Raw genomic sequence first — 22,860 nt, forward strand, 5'->3', positions numbered from 1 at the left:
TTATATGAAACACATCTAGCGTGCTATCAGCCAGGATCGATACAGTTCCCTGCCAGTCTGAGGTGGGCTTAGCTTATGTCTTTGTTTCCAACCAGACTTGACTTCCGTCAACCTCCGGCCGCTGACAACACGGCGATGCTTTGTTTGCCCTGCTGGCCTGACTGTGAATGAAGGAGTGAAGCATCGTATTGGTGTTACTCCGTGCCGATTCCACAGGGCACTGCATACAGCGTGGCCGAAACACCGTGGTAATAAAAGCCTTCGATAAAGCAGCCCTGACCCTTGTTATCCACAACAGATAATACAATCTTTAAGTTTTTGCACTATGTCATCTACTGAAGCCATTGCGTCTTTCACGGCCTCGCAGCCTTCTTCTCTGCCTCCTTCTTTGCAGGCCCCTGTGACGAACAAGGAAGAGCATGGCTCAACAGAGGCAATCCATCGCACCCTGAGCCTTACGCAGCCGCCGCGAGATGTCCATGGCGTTGCCTGGGTGCTTGTTGGTAAATATATCCCACATGTGTAGATCAAGGGCTAATGGTTCAACCAGTGCTGTCGGTGTTTTCGTGCGTCTTCCTCTTCGCCCTGGACAACACCATAGTGGCCGATGTCCAGCCGGCAATCATCAATGAATTCGGCGACCTCACGATGCTTCCATGGCTGTCCGTGGCCTTTTTACTTGGAGCTGCCAGTACGCTTCTTGTCTGGTACGATGCTCTCCCATCTTCCATTCTAGATCTAACGGTACCAGGAGCAAGGGATACGGCCAATTCAACTGCAAGTGGCTCTACATTATCACCACCGCCATCTTCGAGGTCGGCTCAGCAGTCTGCGGTGCTGCTCCCAATATGAGCAGTCTCATCATCGGCCGTGCCATATGTGGCCTCGGCGGCGCTGGCATGTATCTCGGCGTGATGACGATTCTGTCGATGCTCACGTCGCCATCGGAACGGTCCATCTACATGGGACTAACGGGAATGGTCTGGGGGACTGGAACTGTGTACGTAGGAAGATACTGAGATACTGATTTATTAGTACTTTAAGCTGACTTCCCAGACTTGGTCCTATCATCGGTGGAGCCTTCACCGACAGTCCAGCAACATGGCGCTGGGCGTTCTATATCAACCTCTGCATCGGCGGACTATTCGCACCGGTATTCTTCTTCATGATCCCCAGCATCGACCCCCGACCTGGAGCTTCACTCAAGGAGCGCCTGGCCGAGATCGACTGGCTCGGCCCTATCATCTTCATCGGCGCCTACGTCTCCGGCATCATGGCAATATCCTTCGGCGGCGTTCTCTACGCCTGGGACGACAGGCGCATCATCGGCATGTTCGTCTGCTCCGGCGTGCTGTTCACTCTATTCTTCCTCCAGCAGGGCTTCACCGTCTTCACCACCTACACGGCCCGGATCTTCCCCATGCAGTACCTCAAAAGCAAAGAGATGGTCCTCCTTTTCATCGAGACCGCCGCTGCCGGAACATCCTGCTTCGTGCCTATCTACTTCATCCCGCTCTTCTTCCAGTTCGTGCGCGGCGACAGCGCGCTGGATGCTGGAGTCCGTCTGCTCCCGTTTATCGTCCCGCTGGTGGTGTTTAACCTCGTCAATGGCGTCGCAATGTCCGCAATGGGCTACTATATGCCCTGGTACCTCCTCGGCGGGGTCCTGGTCATTGTCGGCGGAGTCCTCCTGCGAATCACGGAACTCTCAACAAGCCAGGCCCAGATCTACGGAGCACTTGTAGTTGGCGGGATAGGCACAGGTGTCTTCTCTCAAGCCGGATTCGCCGTCGCGCAGTCTCTCGTTCCTGGTAATGAGATCCCCATGGCTGTGGGGTTTATCACCTGCGCACAAGTCGGCGGGTCAGCGATTGCCCTTTCAATTGCGAATACGTTATTCCTGAACCGTGCAACCACGCAGGCGAGTGCGCTGCTCCCGGATGTGAGCGCGGATGGTATCCAGGCCTTGATATCTGGCGCGAATCATGCGCTTCTGGATTCCTTGGATGAGGCGCTGAGGTCGGATGTGCTTAGTGCGATTGTAGGGGCCATTACGGATGCGTTTGTGTTGGATCTGACTGCAGGGTGTGTTGCTGTTGTTCTGGCGGTGTTTCTGAGGAGGACCAAGATCAGCTTCAATTCTGCTGCGATTGGGGGGATGTAACCGGAGTATGTAGGCATCAAGTATGTATGTAGGAGTCAAGACCTATATATAGTTCTACGTGCAGTGGATTGACCACATGAAAGGGGTGAAATGCCGCGGACAACGTCGAGTATGCCTGAAGAATGCCATATAATGTCCTAGATGCTTCTGCTTTGCTTACTCCTCCTGCATGTCCAGTCGGAGACCGATAGTCCCACCACCCCCTGCAATGGTATCAGGCCACTTCCTGCTAGGAGGCTGATCAGTAACCCTTCTCGTTCTATACTCTGGTCCATCCATTGGACGAGTCAATGCTTCCTCCAGCGACCTGCCATAGGCTGTAACATGCCCTCGCAAGCCCCAGGTCACACCAGGCAACCGGCCAGATCTCTTCACCGCTGGATTGCCTGCAGTCTTGATTGCAACAACCAGCTTCAATAAGAAGCAGCACCGTAAGCCTCAGTAGACATGTTATGCTATCTTCAGACTCTGCTCTAGACGGATTGGCAACCCTGGAATAAGGCCGGCCGTTCTTTCTTCAGGATTGACCTCTCCTGCACGTCAGCACTTACCGTGTATCTTAACCATTGGATGTCTGGCCTAATTGTCCTTCTGACGAGGCTCTCGGAGGTTCAGATGGTCATCCGAGCCGGGCGTTGGCTATGGAGAACTTGAGTACTTGAAGCTATGGCGAGCCGTGAGAATTGGCGGAGTTTGTTTCTCCATCTATCAGTTCAAGCTTCGTCTCAGTCAGCCGCCACAAGCTCTGGTAAACTATATTATAGTCTTCCTGACATATTATTTCTTTTTTTTCTCAAAAGACTATCTATCCTCACAATGTCACTATTCCCATATTCATCCGACGCGCGCATTGAATCGGTTCTGGCATGTACCCACTGCGCCAGGTCAAAAGCCAAATGCGATAGAAAGGTAGGAACGAAGCGACTAGTTACTGAATATGTCTGACACTTCTGAATGTAGGTACCATGCACCAGGTGTGTGGATAGGAAGCTGGTCTGTGAAACGAGGCCACCCCGTCGAGGCCACGGACACGGACATACTCGTTCGAACCACAGTTGCAACGATTTGAAAAGAAAGCGCCCTCGTTCTAGAGGCCACCATGGCACACGGATGAGCGTGGGCTCGGATACTGATTCAGCCTTTACGTTCGCCAGTGAGAGCCATTTCTCAACTCAGGCCCTGCTGCAGGCAGAGGACAGCTATATGGATATGGACTGGACGTTATTAGGTGACAGTTCTGGTGACTTATACGTCCCTGCACTTCCAGAGCCTCCTATTACCGCATCTTCTTCAAGTGGAATCTACTCACTGGGTCCCGATGAAGGGCCAGGATGCTATGCACTCGAGGATCTCCTCCCAGGGGACTTCCCTTTCTGCCCTTTTCCAGGGATGGCATCGCCAACAGCCTATTTGCCCAGCTTGACAGATACAGACGGCTCTTTAAGTGATTTACCGTACTCACTTCCTACATTGACTCCGGCTGGAGCATCCCAAGACAATATATTGCCTCTCCAAGCGGCTGATATCCAACCTCACGAAGCCCTAGACGGCTGGCCAATATTCAAATGCAATCCCATTGTCCCGTCAAGGGAATGCACGCCCACGGCTGCACACCACGTAAATCATCTCCGAACATTGCTCGAAAACTGTACCGAGCCGATCGAAATCAGCGGACTGGCTGAATCGACTTCAGAACTGGCCCCTCTCCTCGCGACCACCAGGGAACGGCTCACTGCAGTCCTGCAAGGCCTTTTCAACGAGGCTCAACATGTGTACAGTCTCCAAGATCTGGCCATCAGAACAAATACAGGATCAAGGCATTCCCACCCTGATTTCAGTGCATTTGGAGGATCATCCATCCTCCTCCTCCCGCCTCCCCTCGTGCTAGAATCTCTACTACAATCCTGCCTCGCCGCATGTTCACCATACTACCCATTCATCACAACAGCATCCCGCACCGTCAGCAAGCGCATGGAGAGTAGTCGACGTCCCATTCTGCCCAGCATATTCCTCCTGCTCATGCTAGCGGCTGGAGCCATGACGGTTGGAGCCGGCGAAACACACAACCAAATGGCGCATGGCCTGGTTGAGATATGTCGGATTTCTCTACGCAGACAGATTGAGCAGGATGTGCAGCTGGCGCTGGATCCTGAGGTGCTGGAGTGTGCGTTGTTACTTACGATTGTGGCGGTTTGGAGTGGTGATAAGTGGCAGATGGATGTGAGTTTTGTATCATTTCTGCAGCTGCGATGGCTATGCTGATCATTGGATTATTTGTCTCCTTTTAGATTTCGATATGCCAAAAGGCGATGTTTCTTGAGGTGGGTGATATTGAACTTCCCCCTTGGCTATTGGTGTTGACTGTGTCTATAGATGCATTCCCAGGCAGGATTCCAGAGCAGAGAGACCCAACTGGCCAGGTTAAAGTCCGCAGAGGATGTCGCCCAGTGCTGCCAAGTATGGGAGGAGAATGAAAGGAAAAATAGGTGGCTACTCATTTATGAAATGTTAACTACGACTTTCTAGCCCTGCTGATACTGACTGCAGAATCACATACTCATGGCTCATTCTCGACCACGAGATATGCCTATCCCAAGACATCCCACCCACATCCTATCTCTCCATCACCAACCTCGACGTCCCAATACCAAGCGGAGATATCACCTCAGGTCTGAAGTCCACGAAACGCTGGATGCAGGGGATATCACACCCATCAGATCATATCACACTCGCAGATCAACGTGACGCTCCCATCCCCCCACCCCTCAACGAATATGTCCGATATTTTCGAGAAACCAACGACGTCCGCGACATTCGCCACGTTTCGCCGACATCCCTACGACTACTGCTCTGTTACCTCCAAAACACAGTAGCCCATCTGCGTTGCAGCGTAGACAGAATCCCAATCCCGAGCAAGGGTGAACGCCACAGAGCTGTCGGACAGACATCGCTCGTCCTCCTCTCCGTCCAATTCCAGGAGGCCCAGGAGCTCCTGAATAAGTGGTATACACTGGCCAGAACACACTTTATGTCTAGTTCTATAGACGACTGCTCGCCGGGCTCATCCCCATCCATGCCGGATAGTGACTCCCGTGCTTCCAGCGCTAACATGATCCTCTACCATCTGGTCATGCTCAATACCATGGTCAGCTTCCCAGAGATAGAGCGGATGGCGCGCATCGAACCCGGATCGCGAATTGCAAAACCAGGACCCGCTCCCTGGAAACATCCATACCACCTAGAGAACACACGGGATATATACGTCCAGTGTGGCCAGGTCTTGCGTCTTGTTCGCAGCACGCCGGAACCAAGCAGGCCTGTCTGGTGGGCTGGCGCTGTATACCGAGTGGCCTTGGTCGCGTGGGCAAATTCCCTGGATAACACCACCGATACCAAAGGCCAGACTCATGGAGAGACGGTGATACTTGACGATCTGCCGCCGGATCATCCTTCTATTCTGGCATACTTGGACCATCGGTCTGAGCTTCTCCCCATGTTCTCTGATACAAGCGGTGCGCTTGTTTCTTTGCATGTCCCGGTGGACATTATACACCATTGTGCTCGTGTGCTGGATTCAGATGTGCAAACGAAATTCACTATGGGGATTCAGCAGAAGATGTTAAATATGGCGCAGCGCTGGGGGAAGGCGGCTTTCTAGGCATGCTTCTAGTTGTTGAGAGATTCTGATGGATCAGGTATAACTCAGGTATAATATACAGCCGGTTCATCTATTAGGGACGCCAATAGACAAGGCAAGACAGTCTCGGTTAATACACTTGATTCTTGCACTCTATTTACATGTTGTGGCTCATACGCAGATACTGGTCCCATACCACTATGGCCTTTATTAGGGCTTCGCACGTGGGGTAACTCCCCGTTGAACATATATTATTTCTATCCACCCACGTGCGTTACAATTCGATGACAGCGTGTGAGGCTGAGTATAGACCAGAAAGAATCACAAACAATCAATATGTCAGTTTTCATTTGGAATTGTGTTGGAAACCCATATATCGTTGCATTTCCCATAATATACGTCAGGCTGTTTTGTTCTGCATATTTACATATATGACATCCTACTTTCCTCCTAGTTATAAATTCCAACCTCCCCAAATATTCCAAATCTTCTTATAGCTTTGATACAACACCCGTATCCAAGACAACTACTCTTCACTTCCAGGACCCTCCCACCGTCTTCTTCTCCCCCTCACACCCCCCAGGAACCGTATACTGTCGATTCGGATCACTCTCCCAAACAACACTCCCACCCGTCTTCTTCAAAATTTTATACTCAAAGCTCGTCCCAACAGGCAAAGTTACAGTCACAGTCCAAAGCGGGTTCGCAGCCGTATACGCATCTGCAGACAACTTAACCGCCTTATCGACATCCCAGCTCCCAAGCTGCGCTATAGACCCCGCAATATATACATCCTCCCCGTAGACCGTCTGCACCTTCTCCTCAAACACAATCGGCAAAGCCGTCGCCATCGCCGTCCCAGACGCACAAGCCGTCTCTGTTGGCGGTGCAGTCGTAGTCGTAAGCGTACTCGTCGGCGTACTACTGCACAGGCCGCTCCCAGACACCCAGGCAGCAGGGACAAGCGCGCGCGGAAGTCCAGACGACATAGGCACGGGGATGTTACCGTTCGAGTCGACTTGGAGGGAGGAGCAAGTATACAGCTCCACGAGCTTCGAACCGGATGAGTAGCCGTGGTTGCTTAGGTCGAATGTATACGAGCTACCGCTGGAGCCGTAGTTTGAGAGCAGCGTGATAACCTGCTGTGAGCCTTGGGAGCCTTTGCGCATGGCTATGTGGTTGGTGTCGCTGTAAAATGGTGTATTCTATTGCAAGTGTTAGCATGGCATAATTCAAGCTAGAAAGGAGGCGTACCCGGGATGTAACATAGCCCGAATCATTATCAATAGCCAGCTTGCGGGCCTTATTCGTCGCAGCAATGAACTGGTACAGTTCGGACTGGGTTGAGTAGCCAGACCACCAGACAGGCTCACGGTTATACGGATCTTCTCCCCCCTCGTAGTGCTGTTCCTGGCCGGCGTAGACGATTGGGATTCCGTCCGTCAGGAAGATGAAAGCAAGGACGTTCTTGGCCTGGGATATATCTTTGGTGTAACTGGGGCTGTTAGTACCGTATCTTCCCAGATTTGGAGAGCTATGATGGCGTACCTTGCGAATCGGGCATTATCATGATTCTCGATAAAACTCCCCAGCAAAGTGGGATCTCTACAGTTCGACGAAACGGAGTTGATCATGTTATACAAGTTGCCCATGCTTCCGCTAGAAGATTTGAAGGCTTCGCGGAGAGGGTAATATCTAGACCCTAAGTTAGTATTCATCTTTAAAGTAACGGAATGCAGTCGCATACACCGGATAGTTCATGACCCCGTCCATAATCGATGCCTGGTAGCTGCATGTGTACGCTGGATCGCCATTGAGGACTTCACCTACGGCATATACACCTGCTGCCTGGACATAACCTGGCCAGAAGTCCTTTCAACATGTTTGACAGTATCGATGCGTAGTCCGTCAACTATTTCCCTGTTAATCCTGAGAACCAACCGTCTTTGATGACTGACGGCAGCTTACTCGAGTACTCTAAAACAATATCCTTGACCCAATCGTACCAGATCCTGCGGACCTCGGAGTTCTGGGTCTCCAGGTCGGTCAGCGAGACTGAGTTGTCCCCCAGGTAGCAGTTCTCGGATTGCCATTGATCGTCGTAGTTGTTGATCGGGCAGTACGAGTGGAAGTAAGACGCTGAATTGAAGGGCGTGAAGATGCTGAAGTCGGTTGATCCCCCCGGACCGGCGTAGGCCTTTCAACAGTTAACAACAAGACGACAGATAAAAGCTGTTAATGGACAATTAATATAGTACCATATGGTTTGCCACGACGTCAAGCATGAGATACATGCCGCGGTCGTGAAGGGCCTTGGATAGCGCCTTTATGTCGGCCGCTGTCCCCAAGTGGGACTCGACGTTATATCTTTGTCTTCTTAGCTCAGGCATCGGCAATGCAGAAGGTAGTATACATATTCTTCTGCCAATAACCGTGGAACCCCGTTCCAAAGACAGTCGTCTCGGGAATCTGCTGGGTGATGGGTGTGATCCAAATTGCAGTGAATCCCATGTCTTGGATATAATCAAGCTAACGATGGTCAGATCATTAAACACCATAAAGGGTCTTTGACATACTTGGTTTATAATCCCTTGCCAGCTACCACCGCAGTATGCCTGTACTCAGTCAGCTACAAGACGACAAAGGATAAGGGCAAGAAAAGAATAACGACCCTTTGGCTAAGCTCACAAGGAGCAGACGTCGATCCATCAGTCCGAGCAAATCGATCCGTCAAGAGGAAGTAGATAGACTGGCTGCGCCAGCCATCCGCGTCCAACGCCAGTGCGCCATTCCCAGCCAGAGCCAAAAGGGCTGTCAAGATAGAGAGTCGCATGGCTATAGACCCAGAGCTGGATTCCTATGTAATAACCACTGTTACACCTAATATATCATTATCTTTCACATTGGAAATGGCCCTTTTATATCCATTTCCCCAGAGTAACCCCCGCAGAAGTCTTGGAAAATGGGCTGATACTGGCGCTGGAGGTTACAGTAATTGCAATCTTGGTTGGCAATTATTGTCCACGCTTATGACCAATCCGGTTTCAATGCTAAGCATACATTTAGGAGGTCTTCTAGTTTATAAATTTGCCGGAGAGCCTGAGACCTATCGGCTCATCGAGCCAAACTGGTTGTTCCTCACAAAGTATGCATGGCCGCTGCAGGATTGCCGCCGGGATCCGGTCCTGCAGAGATCACAGGCACTATATTACTCTTTGTTAATTTAGATATTATAATGCCTATGATGCCTAGCTCTAATAGGCGATATCTTCCGGGGCGGGGATGGGGGAACGGAGCAATGGATTATGACTATAGTCTGACCATGTATAGGGCACATGAGACAGAGGCGTAGTCCTCGGCATTTAACAGGTACGCAGCGGGGAGATATCGGGGGAGTTAGATGTGATTTGAATCAAAATAGCTGGGCAATGCAGGTTATTTAGTATGTCGGGCCGACATATGATTAACTCTATATTAACTGCCTTTATATTGAATAACGCCACGTCTGTTTATAGCATAGGTCCGTCTAGTATGTACAGTCACAAATTTCTTAACAGGTTAGCAGGTATCTAAGGTGATTGTCTATCTCTATTCCCAGTGAGTCCATCCCAGGCTGTGGCGTGAAGAAGTTTCGCCACAGTATCCTCATTCCCTTCACTTACAGCCGATTCAGCAAAGAATTGTATCGTAGTGCTAGTAGGGCCAGAGTCCGTCTTTCTGGCATTGTATATCCGAGTTGATATGGCCGTTCGTTCGTTCACGAAGACCTCGAGCACGCTTGCATCGAATAGTGCTCGGATGCGCAGTGTTTCTTCCACCTCTTCAGCATCAGACAAGCCCTGTCCCGAACTATATGTGAATAAAGTATGGGGGGCGGTTTCAGGATCATGATTGATTCCGCGGTGTCGTGTATTCTGGAAATCCGGCCGGTCGATTTGGAATGTTTCGGGTGTTGGATCCCAGAATAGAACGGTCTTGAGGTCTTCTATATGGATACAATCTGTTAGAGATGGTCCTGGTATAACTGAAAGCAAGTAGGGCACTTACCGTGATGAATCTCCAGCCCAACGCTCGTACAGGTTTTGCCAACCGAAATCTCAGCTTCAACTTCCCACCTCGTTGTGCTGAGCTCAATATGATCATGCATATGCTCTCCATTTCTATGCCCCAACGCCAAATCACGAAGTGTGCTCTCCTTCGCGCCCTCACGCAACTTCATCACCCGCGGATCAAGAGTAACCCCCAAAGTCCGCACTGTATACGAACCATGATCATCAGGTGTCACCTCAATCGAAGTAATATTACTCAATGCAGTCAATCGCGCCCTCTTCACCCGGTGGATAGTCTGCAGCTTCATAACCCTCGGCAGTGAAATCAGCCCACTCCACCCCTGCTCTCTGCGAATATCGTCCGGCAGATCCTCCTCCGTGATCCAGCCAAACAACACCTGTTTCTGTGTAGCAGGGTCCCAGAATGAATTCGCGGCGTAGAAGAGTCCGCTATCGAAGATCCCACCGTAGGCATACTGCATTAGCGCTGAAGATGAGGTCTCGTTGTTACTGATGCACATCCACAACTGGGACCTATGGATCCTTCGATCCTTCGCAACAGTCTTCCTGTTGTTGTCTTTGTCTCCAATTTCTGCTGGAATGCATCCCTCAACACCCATAATGAGGAAATCCCGCGAAACGCCCTCGTCGTCTCTCAGCGTCACCAGATTCGTAACCTCCCAGTTCACGCCGAAATCACCAGTCCACCACGACGGCACCAGGTTCAATCCAACATCCAGCAAGTTTCCAATATATGTCCACTTGCTCAAACCATTTCGCGGGACAGCGTACACGAATATCGTCGGGGTCTGCCCGACTATCCCACCCGAGATGAAGCCGTACATGACATCTCTCGAGCCAGCCGCATTCTGCGCGCGGGTCCTAACCGTCTCCGGTGCAGAGGGCCAGGAGAATAGATACGGGTCTCGCCAGCCCGTTACATTCACGCCGGGCGGGGGTCTGTCCAGGATAGGGTTGTTTTGATATCTGTCCCAGGTGCGTCCAGCGTCGCGGGATAGCGCGATGCTCAGTGTTTCGCACCCGGGTGTATAAGGCAGGGTATAGTGAATAGGCAGCTTGCTAACCGACGTATAAACGTACATGAGCGTACCATCAACCTGTCCGTCTATGTTCGTTGGCTGGAAGCAGCCCGTGAAGATGCCCTTGAAGTCATAGGGAGCTGAAGGGACGAGGCATGGATTCGGGTCAACCTCCCACGAGACGAGATCGTGTGACGTTGCGCGGCCCCAGGATATATTGCCCCAGTCGTTGTCTTTGGGGTTCCATTGGAAGGCGAGATGGTATTTGTCTGTGGATGGGTCGTAGCCGGGACCGCAGGGGTCGTTGAGCCACCCGTGGGGAGCTAGGAGGTGGTATGATGGTCTCCATCTGGTGAAGGCGGGAGATTGAAGATCAGGGTGTTCTTTTGAAATGGCAGGACTTGGTTTAGGTGCTGGGATGGTGGTGGTGGTGGCTGTGGTGTTGGATTCAGCCAGCTGGGGGGCCAATTGTGTGGTAACAGACATTGTGACAGCCGTGAAAAACAAAAAAAGCAGGCATCTGGAAGTTGAGGGAAAGATACAGCCGGATTGAAGGAGAGATACATATCGGTGAGGATGATGTCTGTTATCGGTTCCATCTCGGAGAAATACAGGAGAAACCGATAGACCAGACTGACGCCGAACAGAAGCCGAGAACCACGCGGCCGATGAGCAGATCTGGGACGGAGCATTGCCGGAGAAACAGCCCGGATTTCCAGTAATTCTGCGGAGAAATTGGGGATCCAGAGAGCCACGAGGACTCACCCCGGTGCGGCCTGACCCCGGAGTGCTCGTCCCCCAGGTCTTATAAAAAGACTGTGCCCTGATGTCGGAAAGGCTGTGTTCAAGGCCTCTGCTCAAGACGAAGCAAGGCCATTTTCGTGCTCTTTGCAATTGCCGGAATATCTGAAATATCTGCAGTGCTGCTCTCATACAATGGCGTCTGAGAAAGTTGACCACGACATGGCTACCGCTGAGAAGCCTGCGCAGAGCTGGCATATCGACGGCGTTGAAGCCCCCGACAGCCAGCCAGAGCCGGAGAAAGGCGCTGTCAATGCGCTGCTGATCCTGGCCTGTATTTCCTTTGGGTCTGCTTCGTTTGTCTTTGGCTTCGACGACAAGGTCATCTCTCCTCTGGCAGCCCTCAGCGAGTTTGTACGCTCCCCTCTCTATATCTCTCTATACAGCATCCAGTGCAAGCCCTAACCACCACCAGGTCCAAACATTCCAGGGCCCCAACCCCGTCGACGGTTCTCTCGTCCTGACTGCTCGCAACCAAAACCTGATCTTCTCCGTCCCTCTTGTCGGCTCCATCCTTGGCGGCGTGCTCGCATCGCCGCTGAACAACCATCTTGGCCGCAAGTGGCCTCTCATCGGCGCATACATCCTCTCCATTGGAGGCGGCTTTCTACAGCTCTTCGCCAGAAACGTCGCGGAGTTTGTCGTCGGCCGCTTCCTGAACGCCATTGCCATCGGGATTGCCAATGCCACCGCGCCGCTCTATCTCTCAGAGGTCGTTCCCCCTTCGATGCGCGGCCGCAGCGTGACTTCCATCAACATCCTCTCCATGGTGGCCGGCGTCATATCAACCGTCACCGTTGACGCCACCCAGAAGCTCTCCGACAGACGCCAGTACATGATCCCGCTGGCGATCCAATGCGCCCTCCCAGCCCTGATCCTCATCGTGACCATCCCCCTCCCCGAAAGCCCGCAGTGGCTCATCAGCAAAGGCCGCGCTACAGAAGCCCACACCAACCTACGCAAACTACGCGGCTTCTCAGACTTCCAAGTTGCGGACGAGCTGCGCGTCATGCAAGCCTGCGAGGAGAACGAGCGCGCCCTCTCAGCAAACATCCGCTTCTGGGAGATCTTCGACCGCGCAAACCTCAAGCGCACCCTGACAGCCGGCTCCTTCTACTCCCTCAACCAAATCTCCGGCATCATCCTCTCAACCACCTACACAACCGTCTTCCTGACCCAGATCGGCGTCGGCGACGCATTCACCTTCACCGTCATCGCCTCCTGCTGCACACTCGCCGGCACAATCGCCGCCCCCCTCGTCATCGACCGCGCCGGCCGCCGCCCAACCGCCTTCGTAGGCATGACCGTCCTCCTCCTCATCGACATCGCCGCCGGCGCACTCGCCTTCTACACAGACAAGAGCACAAGCATCGTCCTCGCAATCGCCGCCCTCGGCTTCATCTTCAACTTCTTCTGGGGCGCCGGCTTCTACTCCCTATCCGCGCTGATGCCCACCGAGATCGCGACCCCCAAGCTACGGAACCATACCATGGCGTATACGATTGCGTGCGCGCAGACCAGCGCCGTGATCACGACGTTTGCGGTGCCCCAGCTTACGTCCGCGGATGCGGCGAACCTCGGTGCGAAGACGTACCTGGTGTTTGCGGGCTGTATGGCTTGCGTTCTGGTGTTTGTGTACTTTTATATGCCCGAGACGAAGGGGCGGACGTTTGCAGAAGTCGACGAGATGTATGATGCTAAGATTCCGATGTGGAAATGGCGAGCATACCAGACTAGCACGGGGGCGAAGCCTGCTGCGTCGAAAGATGCGAGTGCGGCGTGAGTAGAACTTGTATATATACTTGTACTGGTTATACTTGCTATACTTGCTATACTGAATATATATATGTACACTATGAATCATAATCGTAACCTTATCCCCATCCATTATCATGGCTACCTTCAACCCAGCCAAAAGACGCAAGATGCGCCTTATACTGAGCGACGTAAGGGTGGTTTCCGCCGCGCAGCGTCTGCATGAGCTTCATATAATGGCCTGCGAGCGCGCGCATTGACTCGGACATCTGTAAACCACCCTCTGCACGAGCCGGATCACTATGTGCCGTCAAGAGCGCACTAGTAGCGATGTTGTACAGTTTCTCAATCTGCGACTGTTAGTGAAATACTCCTAGTGGAAAGCATACATGTAGTAGCGTAGTGGTATACTCACAATTCCAACCCCATGCGCTTCAAGCGCACTAATCCGTAGCAACCGACATAGTCGCAGTGCCTTTTCGGCATTCTTCTGTGCATAGCCGAAACTGAGTCCGGGATGTAGGGGTTTCGGTTGGGATGATAATAGTCCATGGCTGAAACACAAATTCCATAGTCGGTCCTGGACCCATTTCTGCGTCACCAGTATATCAGCACACTGTGTCTCTGAGAGAAACACAAAGTCTCGTAAGATTCGGGCTTCGTTGTTAATATCCTCCCTATCCTCCCCCTCTCCATTTCCTCTTGATGAGACACGCTGCGGCGTATTCGTGCTAGTTGTCTGGTCATCGTTATTATTATCATCCCCACTGTACCGTCGACTCTCGTCCAAAAACTCCGGCTCAAACCGATCGCTATTCCTCCCACCGCACCTATACCGACTTGCATCACTAACCCTCGCCAAATTCTGGTATATGCTCAGCGCCTTCGCCTCGGTCAGTATGTGGCATTCCCCGTCCCCGTGCTTCGTCGAGACATTGCACCTCGCGTTCCAGCAAATAAGGATATCCTCGTCAATGGCGTCAAAGATCTCCATTAGCAGAGCGAGACCCATCATTCCCGCGGCGTCCTTTTCCGTATGCACGATGATGCCGGAGACTAGGCACTGCGTTGCGTTTCGGATTTCGTCGGCTGCGCGGATGATGTCGAGCGGGCGGCCTGTGAAGCTTATGGGGTGCTGGCGCTGGAGTGCGTAGGCTCTGTTTCCGCTGGTTAGTCCTCCGACTGGGAATGTAGTAAATACCACTTATAAATGAGGAGGGGCACCTTTCTGTCACCGATAAAACCAAATACGTCCTCAGCCACAACCCCTTCTCCTCCGTGGAGCAGTCGGCATATGTCGCCGGATTATTCAGTCCTAAAGTCGACGCGAGATCCATGGCTTCTCGAAGCCGGAGCCGGGCTGCATTATGCTGATTGCTTCCGAATAGATACCCAAATAAAAAGAAACTGGATAAGACGGCTTCAATGGACGGATTCTCGCCGAAGTCGGACGACGTTCGCATTCGCGTTGCCTCGGTCACTAGCACTTTGGCCTGGTCCGCACGCGATGACGATGTCGGGCGTTCGCTGATATCTATCGGCTGCGTGAGTGAAAAGGCGCAAAGAGAAAGAATCATTGCGCCGAATTGGGGATTGCGGCGGTGTTCTTGTTGGACGATCCGCGTGAAGAGGGACGACCTGTTGAGAACTGGGAGAGTCGGGTGCAGTCGGTCAAAATAGACGTCTATCCAGGGGATGATACTGGGCTCGTTTATATATGACGGCCAAAATTCGGTCTGCAGTGTACCGACATCCCCCGCGTGGCGCACGCCCATGAGATTGTCATTTGGCATAAACGACGCTGAATTGCCGAGTCCAACTTCAACGTTCTCGTCAACTATAGGAGGTAGACTCTGTTTGACGAAGATATTGCTTCCCTGGAAGCCGAAAGATGGATATGTCTGTGAGCTGAAGCTGTCCGGCAGCCAGTACTCGAGGTCAGTGGCCCCATTCCAAGCCGGTGCAGCAGGAGCGCCGCTACCCAAGAGGCCATTGTCGTAGTCCTTTCTAGCCGGGTCACTATACTGGTGCTGTTCCGATTGCGGTAAGAGGACTTGGCCTCCAGCTGCAGCTTCCAGTGGATTTGGACTCATCGACGAGACAGTAGGCGGAGCATGGGATTCAGTCTCTGTCAAAAAGGCCAAATCAGCCCTACTTCCAGACCTCCTCGACTGATCCTGCTGCTGTCGGATTTGTGACACCCGACTTTCCAGTATTAGCCCGTCCTGCTCTCCAGCAGAATACAAGGAAATGCTAGACTTACTGTGCCGGGGGCCCTCGTTTCTTCTGCGGTCTTAGAAATGTGCACTCAAATCCCATTGAAACACATAGTCCGCACGGTCGAGATAGACTGCACTGTATACATCTTTCTAAGCGATGCCCCACGCGGTTGGCGCATGTATAAAGGCGGGTCTCTTACCCTCGTCTTGCGCAGCCTGCATTGATCGCAGGCTCGGGTGGCGCATTTTGCAGGCGATTGCGCGCTGGGGCTGCGGGTATGGCTGGATGGAGGGCCCATTTCCAGCAGTCACAACATTGGTATACTTGGTCGGATGTCTCAGACGCCGGTCATTGCGGCCAATGCCAACATCTCCTGCAAGTCACACTGACAGTGACGCCGTCCGGAGAAACCCAAATCAGGTGACTTCCCCAGGCGTTTGACGCTAGCCTATCGTGGATTAGTCCTGGCCGCTTTATCTGGGGTCGACCATGGACTACTCCGGTACTTCCGGTATGTATGGGCCCTATGAGGCTTAAGATACTGGCTGGTTCTCAAAATGATCTATTTGACTGAAATCCAGTATGCATAGGTACACTCTGTACATACATACATCAACTCCCCAGGAAACACCACTAATCCAAGATCCAGGATCCATAGTATAAACGCCGCCCATTCAACACCGGTGGACAAGAAGAGGGGGAAAAGATTAGGAAACAAGAAAATCTAAACGAACGGACGCGTCACCCAGTAGTCACTTGAGAAAAGAAGCTCGATCAACCAGGTTCTGGAAATCTTACCCCCAACGAGAGCATGGAACTGGGCTCAAATCAGATGCAAGTGGCTGTACAGTACAGGCAAAACAAGGGTAGAAAGGTCATCACTGCATTAAACAAAAGAAAGTGTGCTGGGATGATTAACAGGGAAGGAAAGAACAAGTCTCAACAAAGATGCAGCAGCGCAAGGAAATGCATCAGTGCCCATGCCTTGCATGGTCTTTCGCTCTCAGAATGTATACCACCCAACCTTAACTCCAAGAAATGACTTAATTATTATATTGTCGAGGGGGGGTTCAGAAGCCTCGGCCAATAAAACCCCCAAGAAATTTTTCAAATGCCTTTTGCGGGTCAACCGTCAAAAGGAGGATATCACACCGGCCGCATATCCAAAAGTTGCAGCTGTTTTGCAGGATTATGCATCGTCGTAAAATGAGTGACGCGCCCAAACGTAGGGCAGGTCCGAGGCGAGCTTTACCTCAAGTTGCGAATCACCTTTCTTCCTCTCGCCAGGAAGGGGCTCGGCATTTCATCCCGTTCTGGGTCCCAGACCGCGGGAGGTTCACGATCAGAAGAAGACTTCAATGGGGCAGCACAGGCGCCGACCCGCGGGTCGCTGGCGCAGCGTTTGACTTCATCCATCGGACGGCCTCCTGCGCGTGCTTGAGCGAGCTCCACCAGCGTCCTGCCGCCCATGTTACGTTGCATTACAGCCTTGAACATCTCTTCGCCACCACCGCTCGACTTGGTCGGGCTCGTTTTCATGGCACTCTTGCGAGTCGGTGATCCCGCATCAGCAGCCAGGTTGGCCGACGATGGAATCTTCGACAACCGCCGATGGGGTGACCGCGACTTCGATTCCCTCCGACGGTCATCAGGCTGGCCGGAGCCTGAGACCTGGGGTAGTCTTGATGAGTTCGCAGGGAAGATGGGAGGCTGGGTGCTGAGCTTCTGCATTAATGCGGTCGTGTTTTGACGGAGGAGAGGGCGAGATGGAGCCTTGAAAGGATCAGGTTTGACCTTCGGGCGAGTAGGCGAGGGAAGTTCCGGTGTGTCGTCTTCATCGTCCGATGTCATGGTTGGTTCGAACTTGGGTCGCTTCCTTTCTCCTTCAGCAAAGATATTTTTGCCTGAATATGTGTTTGAGGTGCGCCGTGGAGACAAAGAAAGGGACGCGATCGATATGGGAGATGGCTCAGCCATCTGAACGTCCATTGGTGAATCAACAACCGTTTTCGAGCGGGTAAACGGAGTACGTGACTCCTTCTTCTGGGGTCGGCTACCCCTGCTCGAGGGCGACTCAATCGACAACTGACTGATGTCTGTACTTGAAGGGTAGTCTGAGTCGTCACTGTTGCTAGTAGAAGTCTGGGAACCGTGGGCGCTAGAATGAAGGCTGACATCCTCGCGGAAATTGACAGTTCGTCTTTGCTTTTCGACTTCTTGGGAAACGCGGTCCTGGACCTCACATTCAAACCTTTTGCGGAGTTTGTCCAACTCGCTTTGGACTTGGCGGTCAATCTCCAACCTCGCCTTCACTTCCCACTCCCGCCGAATGGAATTCTCAAGGTCGGCTCGAATTTGCTGCTTCTCCTTTTCGAGCTTAGCAAAACTTTGCTCCACATCCTTTGCCTTTTGTAGAGTGGCTTCTTCCCGCTTCCGTACCGCCCTGGATATGCTGCTAAGCTCCACCTCCTTACGCATCAGGCGAATGACGGGCGTATTAATCAGAGAAGCCGTATCGGGGCGGTGGTCGGGGTTGACGCGGAGACAGCTCGCGATAACATTCTTCAATTCTGAGGAATAGAAATCAGGCAGTGGGGCAAACTTGCCCTCGCGGATCTTCTGGATGAGCTGAATGTGCGTGCGCGCATTGAAAGGTGGCTCTCGCTGGCAAAGTTCGTACATGATACAGCCAACGGCCCAAATATCCGAACGCAATGTGTATTTCTCCGCCGCGCATATCTCCGGCGACATGTAGAACGGGGTTCCCACATAGGTTGAGGCAAAGTCGTGAGAGTGCATCAATTTGGACAGGCCAAAATCACCTAGCTTGACAGCGTTGTCTGACCCCAGGAAGATGTTTTCGGGCTTCAGGTCACGATGTAAAATGGTCATCTGAGCTTGTTTTCCTTTGAGGCCAGATGGTTTTGCAGCAGGTCCTAGCAAATTTGAGCCGACATCTGCCGGATCTGAACCGTAATGACAGCGGTATAGGGCGGTTACGAGCTGGGACAGGATGCGCCAGACAAAGTCCTCCTCAGCGTATTTGTTAGTTCGCTTCAGATTCTTGATGACCATGCTAAGGTCCCCGCCACCGCAGTACTCCATGTAAAGGTACAAGTCCTGACTTGCTTTGAGGTGCTCGCGGTGGTAGTAGGCAACGATGTTTGGGTGTCGAAGAGAGCTCAGGATGTTGAATTCGGCCGTCAACTGCTCCCTCTCTTTCTGTGACATCTTGATGTAGTTGATTTCTTTACGGCAGAGTACCTAAGACGGGCTTCTTGTAAGTAATCTGGTAGCACAAGCGTTCACGGGTTGCCATACGAAGCCATCTGTTTTCCGCTTCACTTTGCGAATGATCCCGAAAGAACCGCAACCTAAACAGCGATCATTAGAACGACGGTTCCAACAACATCCTTCACAGATAATGACGGAAGCAATTACCAATTTTCTCCAGCACCTCATACTTGTCTGCCTCGGCGAGTGCGATTGCCATTGCGGCTGCTTAGGAGGAATCGAGTGTCGCTAGGTGGGATGTAGGTAATTAAAAAGAAAAATAAGAGAGGAATGGACAAGAGGGGGTCCTGGCTCATTTACGACTCGTTCCGGATGTGGTGATGCCTGTTATGTTAGTAGTTTCAGAGCTCGAATTGTGTCATGGAGAAGGTTGAAGCTTTCGAGAAGTCACGGTATGGAACGGCGTGGAGGGAAGCGAATGTTTAGAGCGGATCCTGTTGCTGAGCAACCGCGCGCTGCCACGGCCCTATCTACATCTAGCAGGCGGTGAGTCCCCGGGCGGTGTTAGCGGAGATCACCCGTTCATCCCTCCGGACCTTCAATAGCACATTTCTGCATCCCTTCTTGCACTTCCACTGCGGTCTTCAGGGACCCAATTATTGGTCTGGTACATCTGTACTTTACAATATAATGGATGCGATAGATTTGCCATCTTGTCCTTACCAAGGGATCCTCCAAGGATGATCCAAACAGGCCCACGTCAAATTGTCATGTGACCATGCTTATCGATAAGCAAGCCCGCGATCGTCTGGTCCCGCATTTGTTCTTATCCAAGAGTCCTCCGCCACCATCGAGCAAGACGCAACTTCTTCACAATGGAAGAGAACACAGTTCTGCGCAAAGATCAATTGGAAATCAGCCTTCACAATGAGAAGAAGCTGATCAAGGAGGGCACTATTATCGACGACAACCCTCTCGACCTCAGCGAGCCGTTTCGGGAGCTCTGCGAGGCTTGTCGTAAGGGGGACCTTAAGGTTTGTCAAGAGAAAATCACTGAGGGGGTCAATATCAATGCACGGGATCATTATGATTACACCCCCTTGATTTTGGTTAGTGACTCCCGTGTTGTCGGTGCCGTCGACATTGGGTCAAGTGGTAACTGGTGAGCGTTTAGGCGAGTCTTTGTGGCCACTACGAGGTCGCCCAGCTACTCCTAGAGTCCGGTGCTCTATGTGAACGAGATACCTTCCAAGGTGAAAGGTGCTTTTAACCAATATTACTTTTGGTCCGGTTATGCCCAGTGTCCCCGCTAACTTAAGCCGTCTCTCAACAGATGCTTGTATAACGCATTGAACGACCGCATAAGGAACCTGCTGCTCGAATACGATTATTCAAAATCCACCGATCCTCTCCAGCCTCTTGCTGCCCATGCAGCTTCGCTTCTGGTGCGGGAACAGCCAAAAACGTCAGATATAGAAGTGGCTACTGGGGAAGAAACTCTATACTTGCACAAATTCATTCTGGCCGCTCGATCGCCATATTTCCATAAAAAATTACAAGATTCTCCCGAAACAACAACATGGAAGCTCCCCAGTACTATCCCACCACAAGCCTTTGGCACGGCGATCAAATACCTATACCTGGGAGAGCCTCCTCGGGATTTAAGAAGCGGCCCCGGGACAGGATTCACTGAATCTGAGGTCTTTGCTGGGATCGACAAGATTGCCAAATACTTGGAAATTAGCAGTCTGGTGGACAGCATAATCGACGCGGGTGATAGAAGGCTGGCACGCCAAAGGAGAACGACAGAGATTGCGCGGGGGCGAGACCAGCTCGAAGGATGGTTCCGAGGAAATGTTCTCAAGCATAAACTAGAGGTCGAGACGTCCAAGGTCGGTGATGTGAAATGGGATCATAACAACCCGATCTTTGCAGATGTGTTGCTGCAGGCCGACGAGCTCCCCGAGGACGACCTTGACTGTGAAACTACCGGTACTACTGGAGCTTCTGAAGCTGTTAGTCCTTCACAAAAGTCGGTTCTGTTTCCCTGTCATCGGGCAATGCTATTGCGATCCGAGTTCTTTCAGACCATGTTCAATTCACCCTTCCGCGAAGCCCACATGAAGGAACATTTGCACATCATTCCGGTCGATTGCTCACCAGACGTGCTGGAAATTATATTGACTTTTCTTTACACGGAAAGAGCAGATTTCCCACTTGATATTGCTGTTGAAGTGCTATTCGCGGCGGATATGCTCTTCATCGAGAAGCTCAAAACCAAGGCCGCCGTTCTGATTAGTACGCTCGGCAGTGGTAGCATGTCTCAAGCAGAAGCCGCGAGGACTAAGGGAGACGTGGACGACGATATTGATATTTACGGCATTATCCGTGCCGGGTGGATGACCCGAGTTCAGCGGCTAGAAGAATTCACTGCTCGCTATTTGGCCTACCGTCTCGAGGCATATATAGATTCACCAGAATTTGCAGAGCTGATCCAGGAATCAGCATCCCGTATACAGGGACGACAAGAGACCGATTCTATTGAGTTGTTAGATGATATCCGGTTTTATCTCAACGAGCGGTTTAGGCTGCGGTTTGACGATGCTGGAATTGAAGAGATGATGGAGGAAACGGCACAGCCGCAAGCTGTGGACCAAAAGGTTGGTGCCGAAGACATTGACAAGCTCGCCAGTGGAGTCGAAGAAATTCATATCACGTCAAATGGTCATCCACAGGCTGATGGCGAACGATATCCTGAACCTCCAGCTCTCGTGGCTGCCCCGAACGGACATAGTCATGGCCCCGTCATCAGGACCTTGGACGGTGCGATTGCGGAAGATGAATTCAGCAAAGACGCAATAAACTATCAGATTTTGATGGAGAAGCTTGACCAGATTCTGGAGAGCTTGAACTTGGACGCATAGACGGCTACGAAACCCGAATGGTATCTACAAAACACCACGAGTTGACGATTGACGACCTAACGCAGGGTATATATATATATATATACATACATATGGCTCCAATGAAGATAAAAACACATAGAAACCGGTAGAACACGGTACATTGGATATTTCAGTACACAATACAATTCTGAGCTTTCTGGCAAACAACACATCATCACCACTTAATATATATATACATATGGTTTAATCCAGATTTCACTATTCAAGTTGACTGCACCTCATTACAAGCAACATCAGTTCGAAAAATTGCCTAGTTCAAGTCAATTCTAAAGGCACACTACACTCGCAGGGAGTCCAGTCCCTTCGCACGCCGTTCGGTCTTCGCCATCAGAACGGTGTTGAGGATCCCGCGGTATTCACTGGTCGTATTCACTGGTCACAGGGCAAAAGCCTCAGCGAACAGCACATCGATCGGGTCAACGGATGTTTGATACGTTACGGACAGACTAATATGGGTTAGGGTGTTGACAAATTCAGGTTTTGGTTGCGCTGCTATTGACTGGGATCACGATACACTACACCCCCAAACGTGCTGCCCAGCAGCAACAACTCCAGCATGCGCCCCGGCCCGCAGTGCCACTGCGACACTCCTGAGGCCGCTAGTGCATACTGTCTTATTGTTAATTGACCAGCCTCTATACAAGGCGAAGTCAAACAATGTCAAGGTTTGGCCAGACGGGGGTCAAAGCCGTGAAATTTTCGTTGCTGAGGCGTTGACCGTAAGCGCAGGCCACCCCCGCGACTAGAAGTGTTGCAGCAAGGTGTGACTCAGGCATCACGATGCAAGCGGTTGTGACAGGAGAGAAGACCATGCATAATTGTGCTGGCAGTATCTAAGAACTCGTTGCTGGTTATGCAGTTCCAAGGCAATTATCCAGTTCTCTCGACGAGTCATCAGGGCAAGTCTACGTGAGCCAGTCTGCCATGCGAGGCGCACCGGCAGCAAGAGCAGAGTCGGGAAACCACTTGCCTCAGACGGAAGAACACGCAACAA

The 22,860-nt window shown here is 51.8% G+C and overlaps 9 protein-coding genes across 9 annotated transcripts; 4 read left to right on the top strand and 5 right to left on the bottom strand.

The window, feature by feature from the left end:
- Window positions 1-325: 325 nt before the first annotated feature.
- On the top strand, window positions 326-2,164 carry APUU_10533S (uncharacterized protein; the record flags this gene model as incomplete). The annotated part of the gene is made up of 4 exons (XM_041701852.1): window positions 326-503; window positions 551-707; window positions 752-1,000; window positions 1,057-2,164. The coding sequence occupies 4 exons, from the start codon at window positions 326-328 to the stop codon at window positions 2,162-2,164; spliced, it is 1,692 nt and encodes a 563-aa protein (XP_041549899.1).
- Window positions 2,165-3,274: 1,110 nt separating this feature from the next.
- On the top strand, window positions 3,275-5,822 carry APUU_10534S (uncharacterized protein; the record flags this gene model as incomplete). Its single annotated transcript, XM_041701863.1, has 4 exons — window positions 3,275-4,384; window positions 4,453-4,485; window positions 4,538-4,650; window positions 4,712-5,822. The coding sequence occupies 4 exons, from the start codon at window positions 3,275-3,277 to the stop codon at window positions 5,820-5,822; spliced, it is 2,367 nt and encodes a 788-aa protein (XP_041549900.1).
- Window positions 5,823-6,334: 512 nt separating this feature from the next.
- Window positions 6,335-7,574, bottom strand: APUU_10535A (uncharacterized protein; the record flags this gene model as incomplete). The annotated part of the gene is made up of 4 exons (XM_041701874.1): window positions 6,335-7,006; window positions 7,056-7,296; window positions 7,350-7,496; window positions 7,549-7,574. The coding sequence occupies 4 exons, from the start codon at window positions 7,572-7,574 to the stop codon at window positions 6,335-6,337; spliced, it is 1,086 nt and encodes a 361-aa protein (XP_041549901.1).
- A 139-nt stretch (window positions 7,575-7,713) lies between these two features.
- Window positions 7,714-8,510, bottom strand: APUU_10536A (uncharacterized protein; the record flags this gene model as incomplete). The annotated part of the gene is made up of 5 exons (XM_041701885.1): window positions 7,714-7,998; window positions 8,060-8,168; window positions 8,215-8,330; window positions 8,378-8,416; window positions 8,490-8,510. 5 exons carry the CDS (start codon window positions 8,508-8,510, stop codon window positions 7,714-7,716), a joined length of 570 nt encoding a protein of 189 aa, XP_041549902.1.
- Window positions 8,511-9,370: 860 nt separating this feature from the next.
- APUU_10537A (glycoside hydrolase family 32 protein) lies at window positions 9,371-11,376 on the bottom strand (the record flags this gene model as incomplete). The annotated part of the gene is made up of 2 exons (XM_041701896.1): window positions 9,371-9,786; window positions 9,849-11,376. 2 exons carry the CDS (start codon window positions 11,374-11,376, stop codon window positions 9,371-9,373), a joined length of 1,944 nt encoding a protein of 647 aa, XP_041549903.1.
- Window positions 11,377-11,826: 450 nt separating this feature from the next.
- APUU_10538S (uncharacterized protein) lies at window positions 11,827-13,474 on the top strand (the record flags this gene model as incomplete). Its single annotated transcript, XM_041701907.1, has 2 exons — window positions 11,827-12,045; window positions 12,107-13,474. 2 exons carry the CDS (start codon window positions 11,827-11,829, stop codon window positions 13,472-13,474), a joined length of 1,587 nt encoding a protein of 528 aa, XP_041549904.1.
- A 91-nt stretch (window positions 13,475-13,565) lies between these two features.
- Window positions 13,566-15,964, bottom strand: APUU_10539A (CeGAL family transcription factor; the record flags this gene model as incomplete). The annotated part of the gene is made up of 5 exons (XM_041701918.1): window positions 13,566-13,796; window positions 13,862-14,603; window positions 14,671-15,651; window positions 15,710-15,801; window positions 15,866-15,964. The coding sequence occupies 5 exons, from the start codon at window positions 15,962-15,964 to the stop codon at window positions 13,566-13,568; spliced, it is 2,145 nt and encodes a 714-aa protein (XP_041549905.1).
- A 950-nt stretch (window positions 15,965-16,914) lies between these two features.
- nimA (serine/threonine protein kinase nimA) lies at window positions 16,915-19,159 on the bottom strand (the record flags this gene model as incomplete). Its single annotated transcript, XM_041701930.1, has 3 exons — window positions 16,915-18,930; window positions 18,988-19,040; window positions 19,108-19,159. The coding sequence occupies 3 exons, from the start codon at window positions 19,157-19,159 to the stop codon at window positions 16,915-16,917; spliced, it is 2,121 nt and encodes a 706-aa protein (XP_041549906.1).
- Window positions 19,160-19,775: 616 nt separating this feature from the next.
- On the top strand, window positions 19,776-21,824 carry APUU_10541S (ankyrin repeat and BTB/POZ domain protein; the record flags this gene model as incomplete). Its single annotated transcript, XM_041701941.1, has 3 exons — window positions 19,776-20,009; window positions 20,075-20,160; window positions 20,234-21,824. The coding sequence occupies 3 exons, from the start codon at window positions 19,776-19,778 to the stop codon at window positions 21,822-21,824; spliced, it is 1,911 nt and encodes a 636-aa protein (XP_041549907.1).
- Window positions 21,825-22,860: the final 1,036 nt, after the last annotated feature.

Source organism: Aspergillus puulaauensis, chromosome 1, assembly GCF_016861865.1.
Source record: "Aspergillus puulaauensis MK2 DNA, chromosome 1, nearly complete sequence".
In the NCBI taxonomy this organism is placed as follows: Eukaryota; Fungi; Ascomycota; class Eurotiomycetes; order Eurotiales; family Aspergillaceae; genus Aspergillus; species Aspergillus puulaauensis.